The sequence below is a fragment of the Blastocystis hominis genome (assembly GCF_000151665.1).
Source record: "Blastocystis hominis, Singapore isolate B (sub-type 7) whole genome shotgun sequence assembly, scaffold_12".
Classification (NCBI taxonomy): domain Eukaryota; class Bigyra; order Opalinata; family Blastocystidae; genus Blastocystis; species Blastocystis hominis.
This window is the reverse complement of record NW_013171819.1, coordinates 389,719-407,502: the sequence shown is the minus strand read 5'-3', so window position 1 is coordinate 407,502 and position 17,784 is coordinate 389,719. Positions and strand designations below refer to the sequence as shown.

Genomic DNA, 17,784 nt, shown 5'->3' with positions numbered 1-17,784 from the left:
GTATGAATTCGATCGACACAGCACGATCGGAATATGTACTACCTTTGATCATATTCGTCGCATTCAGTCCATCGATATTTGCCATCGCAAACTCGTAAGGTGATGTCAACTCGGGCATTCTGATGTAGCAATTGCGATAAAACTCGAAATAACAAGACAGATGCACACCACCTGGTTCAGCGTATGGTCCGGGTATAATCTTGAAACATGGATTATCACAAAACAATATGAATCGTGGTTCTGTACCATTTCGACATCCCATTCGTACTCGACCACCATTATCTGCAATGACATATACCAAGTACCCTCCGAGAGATGCATCTACATATATCTTATTGATCACATTAGCGATCATATTCACGATATCAATAGCGCTATAATGACCTCGTTGGATTGTGAGAGGTCTTTCGCCATATCCACGTATTCCAAGTATAAAATTCGTCGTATCGATAAACACTCTCGTGTGATATACACTATCCTTGGAATACCAAGGTCCGATCGAAGAACCATTCGATGACACCAAGTCACCTGTATTTTCCGATGTGATATGCAATTCCAATTCTGGTGCATAGTCCTTCGCAGTCCATGACATGCTTTCTCTATTGTCATTCACCGTCCACGCAATCGCATTCTGGTGAGATGGAGGTAGTTCCATAGCACTCGCATATCGAGCATTGAGTTCATTAAAACATGTGGTTGTAATAGTATTCATCTTGATCGGGGTAGACGTATCGTCCGTTATGTAGAATTCACCACTGTCGAGTACTGAACCATCAGCTAAACGCATCGTGTATGTCGCGAGAGGCTTTAGCAGGAACCGATTATCATTCGTACGCATTTTCCAGTCATACGCAATAAAGGTGTTTGATCCTATGTATGCATGACCACCAATACCTTGATCATTCGTCATATCAGGTGGGGAATCGCTTTCAGGGTTGAAGGAAGCTTCCACTGGTCGTTCGATGCACAGATTGCGTACCGTTGATGCCAGTTTGAACCAGAGTCCAACCAAAACCATCGATCGTCGTGTCAACACTGGATCGATCGAAATACCATCCGTCTGCTTGGACATTGAAGCGTATATGATCATCCTCGATTGTCATTGACACGAGAGGAAGCACTTTCACCATTTCAGCACCGACAGCCTCGATGAACTCGCTGAACGTGTAGTAACCGACAGGCAATGTCAACATATGCGATTCCCTGCCATCAGTAACAACCACGTGATTACACGAGGAAGACATGTAGTAGCGCTTCGGGTTATCCACTCCTTTCACCAAGATGTCCGATTCAAATCCGAGGATCGATCTGATCTCTGGTGTATTCGTGAAATCGATCATGTAGAAGTGATCTACCGTGATGTGGAACGCATTCTCACCGCTATACACCAATTCGAACAGGGCATCACTTGCATTCAGCTTTGCAATGATCGTTTCGATGTCGTATGCACCGCGTGGTATCGCGATCTCTTGAATCGTAGCGCCAGCATTGATTGGCACCACTTGATCAATCGGTACGTTGTGCAACACGAAGTCCGTATACAACGACACAGACGAGATGTAACACTGGTCGAACGACAGAGGATTGTCCAGATTCACTTACTTCGTAGTATTACCGAACACTTCGATCATTGAGAACTGGTTCGCAGAGGCAATCGATGAAGGCACTTCCTCCATCACGTCCTCAATCGTCAACTGGAGTTAGAATTCGCCATTCAGTCGCATCATCTTTCCATCCATATCGCGGAACACGAACATCAATTGATCCAACCGAGTGATCATTGGAATGCACACGTCTTCCACAGTTCGCACGTAGTCAGCCGTTGGATCGTCAATGATCATCGTGGTGAGCAGGTTGTTGTTCTGGTTGGCAATCTTCAGGTCTGATGATCGCACGATCGTCGAGTAGACCTGGATCACTTGGCGATTTCGCGTGATATCAATCACGTTCGATCCACTGAACGAAGCAGGTAGAATGACAGTTCGTCCATCTAAGCCGAGGATCTCACGAATGTCAGGTGCATCTGTGAAGTCAATCGTGTGTGGAGACTGAATCCAGATACAACCGAACGACGAGGCGTTCGTCGATATCGAGAATGTAGTATCGGTCATGGTATTGAGCAAGGCAATGATCTCACTGATCGTGTAATAACCAGCAGGGATTGTCACAGTCTCATCATTGCTGTTAGTAATCACATTCGTCGTGTCCACATTGTTGAACATGGCCTGGGCATCCTTGGGTCGAAACAGGACAGTCATGGAAGTGATGTAAGGATTCTTGTACTTGTACGGGTTGATCCAAGTGAATGAGCCGTTGGTAGGTGAGCCTTGAATAAGCATGGAGTAGTGCATGGTCTTTCTCTTTTTACCATTATATAAAGGGCAGACAATAACCAAATTGGCAGAAAATGGTCGAAAATGTTTTCGTGCTTTATGCGCCATGGTACTCGAGGTAGTCAAGGCAGGCTAAGGTTATTTTTTCGATTTTTATTTCTCATAAAGGTTAAAAAAGCCAAGTACACTACAGTGAGCAATGGTAGATGGGGTTTGAGGGGTGACTTTGGGGGGACGGCTTGTAGTTGAGGGGGTCGGAAGGGCATCTATGGCCGAAAAGGCGACCAAGGTCACCACGCGCGTTTCTCGTCATTTCCATATTACTACTATCAAATCCAATCTTATTATTCCTGATTATTATTATGATGATGATTATTCGAAGCAAGCAGTTTCCTATCAATATTGAACAAATCCTAGTTCAAACCTATTCAAACCATCATTTGTATATTATTATTATTATTATTATTATTATTATTATTGGTAGATTGGATTCATCATTTGTGAATGTTCAATATGTGATCATTGGGTCATTGGTAATAATAATAATGATAATAATGATGATCGAAAACAATGATTGATTGATAGATTGATTGATTGATTGAAACAACAATCATAATTGAGTATCATTGTTAAAATGGTAAAGAAGAACATCATAATAATCAGGCAGGATTGATATTTTGATAATTATAGAATCATGAATTGTGATCAAGAATCGGTTTCAAACAAACAATCAATCAATCAATCAATGGAAATGTTCCTAAACAATGACGAATCACTGAACAAATCAAATCAAATCAAAATCAATATTATCGATTGAATGCTTGATTTTGATAAGATCAGCGAGAATGGAAGAAACATCTATGAATCAAATCAAATCAATCAAACTATACTCGAAATTGATTTCGATCGAACACTCCAGAATGAACGAGGTAGGTTGACATTTTGAAGATTTGGAATATCTAAATACTATCAATATTTAGTAATCAGAAATACTTTCCAATGTCACCCAACGATAATTAAGGAAACTATAATTTACAGAAGTTATTGATGTTAGATTTGGAAGATCTACAAAACAAATCATAACCAATCAATTCATTATTACTTCGAAGTCTCAATGAACAAGAATTACCCCATCTTCCTTGAAGTACACAATTACCGAGTTGAATGGATTGTAATGATGGAAGATCTACATCAATCATTTCAATCCAATTCATTCAATACTTTCCATTTTTGTTAATGTGGAATCACGGAATGCTTCATCACCTAATGTAATGGATTGTAGATTTGGAAGATCTATTCATTACCCAAACATTCATTATCAGTTCAATACCTCGAATTACAAATGAACTATAACAGAAATTGCATGAATCACTTCCAATTGTGCCAATTTGAATGGATTGTAATTGTGGCAGATTCTTCAATTCAAAGTCTCCAGCAAAATCTTTGAAACTATATTGACCAATTTGAATGGATTCCAATGATTCACAATTCAATATGTAGAATGATTTCGAATTATTGTTTGCTATTTTATATTCCCATCGTGATGATTTAATTTGAGTAAATGAATACATACCGATTTTGATCGTTTTCAATCGATTCAATCCATCGATTTGGAATGTTTTCACTGATCCAAAACAATCATTACCAATTTCGATTGATTCCAAATTGTACAACAATGAAACATCCCAATCAACCAATACACAATTGTCACTCAGTTTCAAATGTTTCATTCCCATATTCAGTGGTTCTGAGCCATCTCCTTCATATTTTTCATCAATATCACATTCAATTCCATTATACCATTCACATTCATTCACTAATTTACCATATCGATCATACACTTTTCCAATTCCAAATCGATTATCATCACACCAATATCCTTCATATTCAATACATCCATTATTATGATAACTCGTTCCATATCCAAATCGTTTCCAATTGATCATTATACCCTTGTACACCAATATTCCATCATCATCATACATTTCACCATATCCAAATGGAATTCCCAACTTGTTTTTTGCCAATATCAATCCTTCAAATCGACTTCCATGATCCAAATCCACGATTCCTTCTTCTACTACTTCTATGGATTGTTCTTCATTATATGAAATAGCACCAATTTGATGATTTCCAAACACTTTCAACACTTTCTCATCATTGAGCACAAATCCTTGATTCATGAATACTCCATTGCTGAATTGCAATACTACACATTCTCTACTTCTCAAAATGAGTGAAATCCATCCATTTGGTTTCCATTTTTTGCCCAAGCATCCCTGTACATTTTGAATAATGGAACTATCAATATGATAGTTACTAATAGCAGAATTGACAAAATCAGCAATGTTTTGCATGGAAATGAGGAAAAATATGGTAAAACGTTTTTTTGGAAACAAAATCTGTTTCATTATTTCTCGATAGAACACACGTCATGGATTATTGTGTATGTCTTTGATATGCTGCTGTGTTACAAACTAGAATACATAAGATAAAATCTCATTTTCTCCACCCATTTCTATTTTTCTTTATTTCGGTGCATTTCTATCTATTCATTTATTTTTGTGTTTTTAATTCAGATACTTATAGCTATATATGTAAATTATTACGCATTTTGATCACCTTTACTCTCTCTTGTCAGAATGGCTGTTCTATTAAGTCTATAATGGATGTATGCTCTTCAAAATATATCAATTATGTGGTTGTTAATTTTGTTTTGCATCAATCGAACTCACAATAGTGAATACTGTTGGAATGGTTAGATTCGTAATAGAGAGTATGGCAGTAGTATGCAGAATGCAAAATCCATCATTTCTATTTGACAAGTGGTTTATTGTATTGATTCTCTGTTGATACTTCGATTCTCTTCTGTCACAATGATCATCCATATTGAGTACAAAGAATGATATTGCAGAGAAAGGAATGTGGTTCATAGATTGAAATGGTGAATAGGAATCATAGTATCATTAAACAAAACAATCGATTGAATAATATGATAATGGATGGAATCCATGAATCCTATGAATGAAAACCTTGCTTTCTATTTGATCAACAAAACAATGTAAAATGCAATGTGATTAACATAGCAATAGTATTAAATAAACAAGTAATATTGAGTGAGTGAATGAATGAATGAATATGCCATCCATCATAGAGATCTCTTCCACTCACTTCCACTCCATCTTTCCATTCCACTTCGCGAGTAGCAATCCGAGTTTTTTCATCGATCCAGTATCCTCAACCATTTCGAAGAAACGATTCTTTCGATTCATCATAAACGAATTCACCCACAAACAGGGGAATTCGATTCGAAGCGATGGTGTTGTTCCCGCTTCGCTTGAACTCGATCATAATGGCTCCTTCGATTTTGCGGATGATCTCCACCAGCTTGTTCCCCTTCCATATTCCCTCAAGCAGCATGACACCCGTTTTTTCGTCATATTGGATGCCCCATCCTTCCCTCTCTCGCTTCTCATTGAATTCACCGTGATAAATCAGGTGATCACTCGCATACGAATAGATTTCCATTCGCTCGCCTCGGACATGGTTTATAATACGATGAAAATTCTTTCTGTCCCAGATATCGTCAAAGGACTGCACAAAAGCGACGCATCCTTTTTCTTACGGGATGAAGTCACCGATTTGATTTTCGTTCGCATCCAACTCGTAGTACATTTTTAGTATGCCATTTTGGAATAGGCAAACCTTCCCAGCTTTTGTCAACGTGTATTCATCCTCGTGATCGCCTTGATAATATTGGAGGCTATACTTGCAGCCGCCAATAGTGGTTTTCTTTGCTTCACCAAGCGTTATGTAACCGTCCAGGAGAAATTCGCTTCCCTTAAGTTCTTCCATTCTACCTATTTATAATCACATATCCTTAGCCTCTACTCTTTGAATCCGTAATTTGTAGCCAAATATAAAGAATTTATGAAGAAAACAGAGAGATCAGTTTGTTTCCTTACACCTAAGTATTCTTCATATTTAAAAATTATGATAGAGTGCTACCATATACACATTGGATCCAAGATTTCCAAGTGAAGTACTCACTTGTGTTTCGCATCATTTTGTTCACATTCTTGTGGTTAAGATAGTTCGGAGGTATAGATATTTATAATATTTATAATATCAGGATTGTTTGGAAACACTCAGAATGGAAAAGTCCATTTTGTTGTCTACTATGTCTGTATAGGTTGTATATTTATGATATCATAGTGAAATCATGTTATGAAGCAAGGATTTCGTTGTTCACTCCACTTTGTGTAAATAGTCTATATTATCATTATTTTCCCTATGACCAAATACATCATCCAAAATTCTAGTAAAGTCATTATCTTATAGGAACCAATAACTTTGATCCAGTGATTGTCACAAACAATCCTTTCTTCACATCACAGTTCACGGCACGACCATTCTATATTGTTTCAACACTACAACCCTTGAACATCCATTGCTTTTCAAGCGATTTCACTATTTGTCAACTAATTCACACCGTCTTATTCATCAATCTCCCGCAATTCCATCCAATCCGCTTTCCATTCAAACATCACAACGATTTCTCTCTCACACACCAACTACCTATTCGTATGCAATGGGATTAACACATATATGAATAACTAGCCATTTGATTCAGAAATGTTGAACCGGGAGATCTTGTCCGACTCCTCATATCCCATTCGAGTAACAAATACTCCTATTATACAACCCATTTCTACAGTTTCTACGGTTTGTGGTAGAGAATGGCGAGCCACTGCTGTCAATCACATTTGGATCGAATCCATTTAGTGTGAAAATCGACAACTCGTCCAATTCGAAGATTATTCAGTCATTCATTTCCTATCGTTTTTAATGTAGGTCTGAAATGACTTTTGGAATTTCAATTTCAAATGTCATTATTCATTCAACACTGCTTTTTTTATATTTTTCCTGATTATTCGATTTTGGTCAATTCTACAGTCATTTGCATTCAATTCATCCAAGATACGCTTTTTACAATGCAATACCTTAATGGAATGAACCGCCATTCCAATCGGAATGATAGACAAATGATTCATTCATAATGAAAAAAGAGCGATCCTCAATACAAGTCACATCGAATCCTATCTCTCACTTAATCTCTCTATTTACAATTTCTCTCCTTCCATCTCTCTCCTATTTTTCCACTTTCCTACCGTTCATCACGTCAGACGCAATAATCCTCTGATTCCAGTAGAATCAAGGTAATCAAAACAAACACAACCAACCAAAAGAATATTCAACCAGTTATAGTCACAAAGCCTAACACTTTTGATTTCTCAATATTAACCAGCAGTCGCTTCTATGGATCAACAAACAGAGCGTTGTTTGGGCAATTATATCTCGTAAACGACATCAGTTATTCTATACTTGCAAGCAAACATTTCTTTTTTTGAGGTACATTATTATTGTAAAGTATAAGGTTTCATTCATACATACTTTGTTTCACTTTCAATTATCTCCAAATTCAATACACTCCAAAATGAAATGATAAACCAAAATAGACAATCACATAATGTATAATCCAAACACCTGTATTCTTTGGTATTATCCTACTTATAATAGTTTTGTCACAGTTCTTCATTATTGTACAATGTTTCATTACATTATTATTCATACATCGATTTGTTCATTGGTATTTCATAAGCATATTCTATTTCAATACTTATGATTCATCGGCACTATTGGAATTTTAGTTTTTATTGCAATCTAATTGTCCCATTGATTCCATTATGATTCTTTCGCTTTCGTTATCTATCGAATTGTGAATGATCGTGCCAACAATTGCCTTTCGATTCTTTATATCAATGGTGTTCGATCTTATCACTATGTTACTAGTCTTCTAATTTTCTACACGTTATTCTTACTCATTTTCATGATCATGTTTTCCTTCTCGTTCTATATGAATCTAGATACATTCTCTTCTTTGTGTCCTTCAAGAAATACTCTCTCAGAATCACAGGTACGGCGATCTGGTATCTTCTGTGGAGTTGCAGTCATTGCTTGTCGTTTTTCATTTTATTTAGTTGTTGCTTCACATCACCATACATCTCTTCGATTCTCTCCATGTTGTAGTTCGCTTGCAACGACTGTGAACATTTTTATCAATGCTATTGGCGCTTTGCTATTCAACTCTGATGGTAATACGAGCTTATTCTTTGCGATGCTGCCTGGATCCTTCATGATGATTGTCACTCAATACATTGTCAGTCCCTCCTTGCAGCGTCGTATGCTCTGTAACGAAGCATTCATTTACTCCTTAATCTCGACGATTCTATTCGTCTTCTTGTCGTATTTTATCATGTGGCTCTCGCAAGATTTCTCGATCACTCTCGATCGCGTAGGAATAGAATGAGCAAAAGGGATCATGAATAGTACTATCAGAAGAAACGAGGCTCATCGATAAAGAAGGAACCAGACTCCAAGACGGAGATCAGCGATGAGAGTGTAAAGCAGGAGAGAGAACTGACTGATTCGCTTATCAACGTCCAAACTCCGGATGATCGTAAAAACCTCAGTCTGATTGTCAGTCGAGTTTCCAAGTATTTCTTCGGCAAGTACGTTGTGGAGAGAGGAAAATGAATGTTGTAGAAGTGGTAAGCGCGTATTCCCAGAGATCAGCTTTGCGATTCGTGATAACGATGTGTTTGGATTATTGGGACCGAATGGAGCTGGAATGACCACATTGATCAATATCATGACCGGCAATCTGAATTTAAACATGGGTCAAATGAAGATCTTTGGATATGATGGAGCCGATGTGAAACGTCTTCGCGAATTGATCGCAGTGGTTCCTCAGTTCGACACGTTCTTCGATGATATGACCGTGGAGGAGCATTTGACTCTTGTGGCCAGACTTCATCACACAAATCGAAATCTCATCGAAGGGTTCTGCAAGGAAAAAGCGGAGGTTGTGGGTCTCTCACACGATGTTTTTAAGCGGAAAGCCTCGGTGTTGAGTGGCGGACAGAAGCGTCGATTGACTTTGGGAATGGCTCTAATGAGTCAGCCTCGCCTTCTCTTCTTGGATGAACCGACGGTTGGGAATGTGAGTTCTGGAATGATCTGTAGACATGCTTGGACCCCGAAACGCGCTTTGCGATTTGGGATATTGTGAAGCGGGTTCAGAAGGAAATGTCGATTCTGATTACGACGCATTCGATGGAGGAAGCGGATGCTCTGTGCACGCGGATTGCAATCATGACGAGCCAGGAATTGCAGTGCATTGGAGATCAAGTGGAGCTGAAGAATAAGTTTGGAAAGGGATTCTTGCTTTTGCTCTCATTTGCACCAGAAATCAGGAACGCGGTGGAGTATGTGAAGTTTAAGATATGCCCAGATGTGGAGTTTTTGGAAACGAAAGCAAACATCTATTCGTTCACAATCATGAAGGATCGTGTAGACTTGTCCAAGTTATTGGTAACCATCATGGATATGCAGAGATCGAATATAATCACATATTGGTCGATTAATGAATCCTCACTGAGCGATGTATTTGAAAAGATCTGCAAGGTTGAGGAACAGTAATCTAGATTGATGGGTATGCTGACCGTGCATTGTTTTACAGAAACAGATCACTCAATTTAACATGATTACAATAAATACATTAAAAGCGAAATATAACATTATTGGCATTTGCTATTTATTACGTGAGCCAGCAATAATGGATAGCATCATACCAGTAAAAACTATTAAACAGCAATCACATGTCATTTAAAAACCATTCTAAGTGAAAACCATTTGGGAATAAACTCAGCGTGAGCACCCAATAGTGCATTGTTGAAAATAACGAATTCTAGCAACATAAATGAAATCAATAATAATATAATAACTTTGCTGTCCATTATCAGTATTAAATAGCCGATAAGAACCTAGATCGGTGAAGAACCTTCAAATCATCAATACACAGCATTGGCAAAATAGAAAAATACTGTCTCGTGTTACAGAAATAATTGCTTTATCCAAAAGATAACCTGTACGTAAATCACGGAAATGGAGTAATATTATGGTAAATCTATATGTCAATATTCCTCACATATTTCAATAGAATAGGACTCCATTTTTCTTTGAGAAAATGAAAGAAAGGAAATTCCTTTGAATCACCTTCGTAAAATGTATAATGAGTTCAGAGAAGATACTGTATATGAGGTAATACTATATTGCGTTAATAATAATTGGTGAAAAGCGAAATATTACAGAAAAACCTTGAGACCAATACAATGGTTAGTAAAACTGATAGTATGTGTATAGAAATACTATAGTAATATAGATTTATCAAAACATACCAGAGAATCCAGGTATTTTCTCAATGACTACATTACCAGGGAAAAGAAGAAAATTGCCATTAATGGAGTGGAATATGAAGTAACTCTATATCAAGGAGATCATTCAAACGAGTATTTGTTGAGTGAAATGAAAAATGGTAAAGTTGAAGGTCGATGTCAATTATTCAATCGTGGAATCTTGAGTCTTGCATGGATGATGAAAAATGGTAAACGAATCGGTGGAATAACAGAGTATAAGAACGGTAAAGCATTACAAAGAGAAAACTGGAATTCGATCCTTGAAAATGAGGGAGATCGCAGAAGGATCGAAAATAGTAAAGAAGGATTGATCATGACAATTCGATGTAAATGTGGAAAAGAAGATAGTAATGCTGGTGATGTAGTGATCTATCGAGGTGGATTTGATGAAGAAATGAATCGAGATGGTTTTGGAATTGAATATGATGTAGAAAGTGGTAAAGAGAAGGTTGAAGGATACTGGTTAAAAGACAAATTGATTCGAATCATTCGTGAATTTGATCCCGATAATAACCAAATGATCGAATATGCTGAAAATGAAGAAAATGAAAATAGCCAGAATGTTGAAGTATTGAATCGAATTCCACTATATATAGGAGGATATTGTATAGAAAATGGTAAATTTGTACGTAATGGAGTGGGATATTTGATAGACGAAGTAAGTGGAACAGCAATTCGAGAAAGTGAATGGGAACATGGCAAAGAAAAGAAAGGTGGAATCGATTTGTTTGAAGGTTGGTATGTGAAAGGAATGAACGAAAGCATTCGAAATATACTGAAGAATGAGAGTCCAGGTGAAATGAAAACTGAGCCAATTGCAAATATGTCTACTAGACGAATTGAAATCCACAATTGTTCTGAATTAAAAGGAATAGATTTGAAAGTAAAGGACTTGTTAATATGCTCGAATTGTTGTAATGATTTGAATGAATTGGATCTGAACAAATTCGAGTCATTGGAATCAATCGAAATCGGTGATGAATGTTTTGAATCAGTGAAAACATTCAAAATCGATGGATTGAATCGATTGAAAACGATCAAAATCGGAAACAATTCGTTTACTCAGAAAACGAATGGATATGGAAATGATAAATCGAAATCATTCCACATATTGAATTGTGAATCATTGGAATCCATTCAAATTGGTGAATATAGTTTCAGTGATTTTGCTGGCGACTTTGAATTGAAGAATCTGCCACAATTACAATCCATTCAAATAGGATCAATAATAGATAAATCATATAATTTTATTTATAGTTCATTTGTGATTCGAGGTATTGCGCTGATATTGAATATTTGGGTAATGCATAGATCTTCCAAATCTGCAGTCCATTCTCTTGGGGCAATGGACATTCCATAGATCCTTATCGACAATAATGGAAAGTATTGAATGAATTCAAATGAAACGATTGATGTAGATCTTCCATCATTACAATCCATACAACTTGGTATTTATGCGCTCCAAGGATGGCCAAATAGTGAATCCTGCTCATTACTGATGCGAAGTATAAATGAGATAATTCGAATGATTGCATGTAGATCTTCCAAATCTACTATTTATCAGTTCTAAAGGATGTAGTTTCCGTGATCCTTGTATAGTGACATTGGAAAGTGATTATTATTATTATTGAATGATAATAATATTTAGATATTCCTAATCTAAAGAATGCCAATCTACCTGACTCTTTGAAGAATATCCGAACAAAATCAATTTCGAGTATTGTTTTGTTGAGTTGAGTTGATTTCATTTATAGATGTTTCTTCCATTCTTGCTTATCTTGTCAAGAGCAACCAGTAAATCATCTAGATAGATGTGTATTTGCTTTGCTTCGTCTGGTAATCATCCTTTTAATTATAATTTGATTGCCTTTTTGTTTGAAACCTTCTGTGAATCAGACTTCCTTATTCTCATGTAATACAGAGCGATAATGTATTTTATTATTTATATCCATTCTTATTGAGCTTTCTCAGCAAACCTAATAACAGTAACATACATTTCATTTCTTTGCATGCCAATATAATACACATTCTGTTTTAAAAGTCTAAGAACCATTGGTCCGTGAAAACCTCTAAAGTCTTTTCTTATATTAGAGTAGCGCAGAGTAAAATTACTATGAATTAGTTAGTATTTGTCAAATATAGTTTTATTCTTACACAAACATTCGAGTTTAATCTTTATTTTTTACTATATTTAATATAAATAGTCAATTAATATAAACGATAATACATAAGAGAATGAGGATGTTCAAATGGTATAGATAATCAGTCGGAAACAGATAGATAATCAAGCAATAAAAGTTATACAAATATTAAAAACAGTATAAGCTCACCAAGGACTGAAGAAATATCACTTGACTATGACATGATCGACGAGAGATAATAGAGTATTTTTAAATAATACACAATCAGGCAAGCCATACTTATAATTGACTTCAATTGAGCTATCCCGAACAAGATAGGAAGTTTGGCATGTCAAGGATTTGGTTTTTCGACATATATTTAATGTACTATATTTGATAATACTTTCCAATGATACGTGAAGAGAAAAACAGAAACCTTATTGTGAAGAATCGATTTTGCAGAATATTAAGATTTACATCGATTATTTCGTATCGCATCATTCATGCTTCGCATATGCAATAACTGTGACTCATCTATTTCACCTCAAAGTGAATAATCCCCTAATAATATAGTTTGTAGATTTGGTAGATTTAATCATTCAAATATTCAATATCAGCGCAATACCTCGAATCACAAATGAACCATAAATGAAATTATATGATTTATCTATTTTTGATCTTATTTAAATGGATTCCAATGATTCACAATTCAATATGTGGAATGATTTTGATCAATTCTTACCAAAGAAATCCATCTTTTGAGTGAATGAATACATACCGATTTTGATCGTTTTCAATCGATTCAATCCATCGATTTGGAATGTTTTCACTGATCCAAAACAATCATCACCAATTTCGATTGATTCCAAATTATACAACAATGAAACATCCCAATCAACCAATACACAATTGTCACTCAGTTTCAAATGTTTCATTCCCATATTCAATGGTTCTAAGCCATCTCCTTCATATTTTTCATCAATATCACATTCAATTCCATTACACCATTCACATTCATTCACTAATTTACCATATCGATCATACACTTTTCCAATTCCAAATCGATTATCATCACACCAATATCCTTCATATTCAATACATCCATTATTATGATAACTCGTTCCATATCCAAATCGTTTCCAATTGATCATTATACCCTTGTACACCAATATTCCATCATCATCATACATTTCACCATATCCAAATGGAATTCCCAACTTGTTTTCTGCTAATACCAATCCTTCAAATCGACTTCCATGATCCAAATCCACGATTCCTTCTACTACTTCTATGGATTGTTCTTCATGATAGGAAATAGCACCAATTTGATGATTTCCAATCACTTTCAACACTTTCTGCTCATTGAGTACAAAACCTTGATTCATGAATACTCCATTATTGAATTGCAATACTACACATTCTCTATTTCTCAATATGAGTGAAATCCAGCCATTTGGTTTCCATTCTTTACCCAAGCATATTCTCATATTTAAAATAATTGCAGTGATTATTTCAAAGTTACTGATGGTAAATTGATAATATCAATATGCTCATTCTATGAAATATAATAACTGTTGTTTCTTTACCAGTCCTATTATTCTTATTATTATTCCTATAAAGTGTCAGTATACTAATAAAAAGGGTATTTCTCGAAATACTTGTACTGTTCACGAGATGAAATAATGCCACTAGTTTTGCGGCATTATATAGTTTTTTACATAGTAGATCATAAGCAGTCCATTATGTACGATTACTATCATTTTTAATATCTATTCTGTTTCATACAGTACATCGATTACTGCAAGATGATTGAAGGTGATTACTATATTTAGTTTCCATATTCAATATCAATACCTTGTCTTGTTCAGTGTTTTACGGCTATTCTGTGAGTGAAACAAAATGGAGTCTAATAGCATCTAAAATAGTAGTAGGGAAATGGCGTAAAACACGCGGAAATCCATTTCCTACCAAATAACCGTGGAAATCAATTTTCGACCATTTTTCGACCATTTCCTGCCATTTCCTGCCATTGTCTACCTGCTCACCTCGATGTCCATAACAAGAAACGCGCGGAAACCCATGACTGCCAATTTCGGCAATGTTAACCTGACTTCCATTGTAGGCCATGGTATCCATGGTTGTCCAAAGTGAAAGATTGCTTCCTTTACTTCAGTTTATAATGCCCGAACGCCAGTGTGTGTATGTTGTTGTCCAAGATCCAACGTTTGTTATCTGTGCAAGTCATGAGTGTCTTGGTTTGTTCTTTCGTGCTGATGTTGAAGGCCTGGTTGTTGATGCGCTTGAAGCTACCTTCGATCACTGCATCTTCCTTCTTCTCTGCCTCGAGGACACGCTTGTACAAGTCGATGTTCTTCACGCTCATCCTCTCACCGTCAATCACGACGTTGCGAGGAACTCCCTTCGCTGCGTTGTGTACGACGTGCTTCTCATCAACAAGACAGTACATCTTCGGTCTTAAACCAACGAACTCCGTGATGCGATGTCCGTTGTGTTCATCCTTGAAGATGGGACCAGGCAACTTCTTGTTGAAATTGAGGAACGAGTCCAATGAAGGGAACTTGCTCTTGTCCACTTCATGATCGTAATACTTCACGAGTTCTCCGTAGAAGTAGCTCGTGTTATCCAACTCAGAAAAGTCAAACGACTTGTACATATCGCACATCTTGTGAACGATGTTACCACGATCGTTCAACTGTACGATGAGCGAATCTGTGTCCTGTCCCAACAGCTCCACGTTATCGAATGTCGTCTTGAGCACATTGTAGTAGAAGTCGTAGATGATGTGCTTCGACATGTCGAGAATGGCAAACCCGATGAAGAATGGTTTCTCTACCTTGCGCACCGGTGTGTTCAGCTTGATACCGATCAGATTCTCGGAATACATGGTAGTTCCAGCAATCATGTCGTATCCATGCTTCTGGATGATTGCCTCGCGTTCATTCCACGTATTAGCGAACTTCACTTTCATCCGCTTCAGTCCAGTCTCCACGAATTTGCCATAGGTGGAGTTTGCCAACAGCTTGTAGAGGTTCTTTTCTACAGTGGTCTTGGACTTCGCTCGTTTTTCACTCAGCATGTTGACGTACTCGAATATGAAGGGTGCTTGCTTGAAACGAATGAGGTGGTGGACGTGCGTGATGCGATATCCCTGTTGAAGACCCAGTTGCAACAGAGAGTAATGCACGAGATACTTTTGACGAGGTACAAGATCGCAGATGAGCTTCGGTGTATTCACCTCTTTGACCTTGTCCACGATGTCGTTCTTCGCTGCGTACTTCTTGATTCCATCGGAGTACATGCCCGCCTTCTGTACGGGGAAGAATGGCAAGTCATTGAACTTATCATGGAGTTCCACTGGTGCCTCGATATCACACTCGATGAAGAATCCATACTTGCCGAATGTCTTGAGTGATTGTACCCATCCATTCGGATCACGATTGATTCTCTTCATCACTTCTTGTCGTTCGGGTACACCCACCAATTCGTAAGGCATCATTCGATGCATGGCTCCTCCGTACAGGTTGTTGGCGTCGAGGTAGTAAATGCCTTCACTGCCTGCCGTTGTTTGCTCTGTGTTGTCAATGTCGACCTTGGCGTGTCGTTTCACGATCTGAGTGATGCCTCCTCGCAGGTTCTTCAACAATCGCATGAAGTCTTCGATCTCATTCTCCTCCATCAATCGAATGCCCTTGCTCTCATAGAACTCACCCATGCGATTCAAGAACACTTTCACCAGTTGTTTCTCGGTGAGTCCCTCATTCGCGCTGATGCGCATGATGTACTGAGCCCACTTCCTTGCGAGGGTCATGAGGCTACTCTCACCATGATCGCCCTCCATTGTGACCTTTAAGAAGAGCGAATAGGCCATTTGTGGTGCTGTGATATAATGCATTGGATCAACACCGAATGCCTTCAGTGTGGTAACGCGGAAATGCTCGAATGCATCAGCCATGAGAGTCACATCGAGTACATTGTACAACTCGTAGTACTCACCCCATGTCTTGATATCGAAGGTCTTCCACAGCTTCACCATGTGATCATACTCGTCTTGTGGCATCATTTCACCTTTCATGTCATCGATGCATTGTTCACGAGAAGGAATGGTGGTGTTATTCAATGTGTCGTACGATTTGATGAGACTGTAAAACATGGGTTCTTTCCGTGTCAACAGATCGATGTACTCGTCACTCCATTGCTTGCCTCGTGATTCACAGTACTTGCGTAGTTGTTGTTTGGTGTGCACGTACAAATCGAGGTTACCACCGAGTGTCTGAGCCACGATGGATCTTAGAGGACTGCTGATGAGCTTCAACGAGTCCTTGAATTGAATGCCATTGTACTCGATCTGCATCTCCTTGTCTTCAGTGGTTGGAATGACTTCTAAGGAGTCACTAGAGGTTGAATGAGCTGCGATGAGTTTCATGATGAACGTGAAATCGTAGTGTGAGCCATTGTGGAAGTATACGGGTAGACGATAGTTCTTCTTGTTGAAGGAGAGTTGGAGATTACACTTGGTGCAGCAGGTGCAGATATACTGCCCGGCTTCAAAGTTGCATATCCCTCCCTTCCCTGTGGTATATTCACCTGTCACATGTGCATGATGTCTCACTTTGTCGTTCTCCAGTTTCTTGTGGCAGAAGGGACACACGGTTGTTGCACGAAAGTCCCTCTCGATGCTCGGAGAGTTCTCCAATGGCAATTCATCGAAGAGATACCTTTTCACACTCTCGTGCAATTGTGTGAGATACTCCATGAAAGGACGAAGATCCTCTTCGCTTTCGTGTGGTGCATGGAAGATTCTTAGCTGGCTGTCAATGGCTGGAATGCGAGACACGGCTAGACAGGATAACATGATGGGCTTGTGTTTGTTCTTGTCATCAATGGCCGACTCGAAGTCAGCGTACACGACGACCGGTGCTGGCATTTCATATCGCTGGTTGGTGAATCGTAACCGAGTCTCATTGGTTGACAAGTCGTACTGCTCGCTTTCAT

The 17,784-nt window shown here is 37.8% G+C and overlaps 2 protein-coding genes; one reads left to right on the top strand and one right to left on the bottom strand.

The window, feature by feature from the left end:
* Positions 1–8,952: 8,952 nt before the first annotated feature.
* GSBLH_T00001640001 (uncharacterized protein) lies at positions 8,953–9,875 on the top strand (the record flags this gene model as incomplete). XM_013040070.1 has 2 exons in its annotated part: positions 8,953–9,387; positions 9,420–9,875. The coding sequence occupies exons 1-2, from the start codon at positions 9,025–9,027 to the stop codon at positions 9,873–9,875; spliced, it is 819 nt and encodes a 272-aa protein (XP_012895524.1). The 5' UTR covers positions 8,953–9,024.
* Positions 9,876–14,935: 5,060 nt separating this feature from the next.
* GSBLH_T00001639001 (uncharacterized protein) lies at positions 14,936–17,545 on the bottom strand (the record flags this gene model as incomplete). The annotated part of the gene is made up of 2 exons (XM_013040069.1): positions 14,936–17,334; positions 17,377–17,545. 2 exons carry the CDS (start codon positions 17,543–17,545, stop codon positions 14,936–14,938), a joined length of 2,568 nt encoding a protein of 855 aa, XP_012895523.1.
* Between the last annotated feature and the right edge of the window lie 239 nt (positions 17,546–17,784).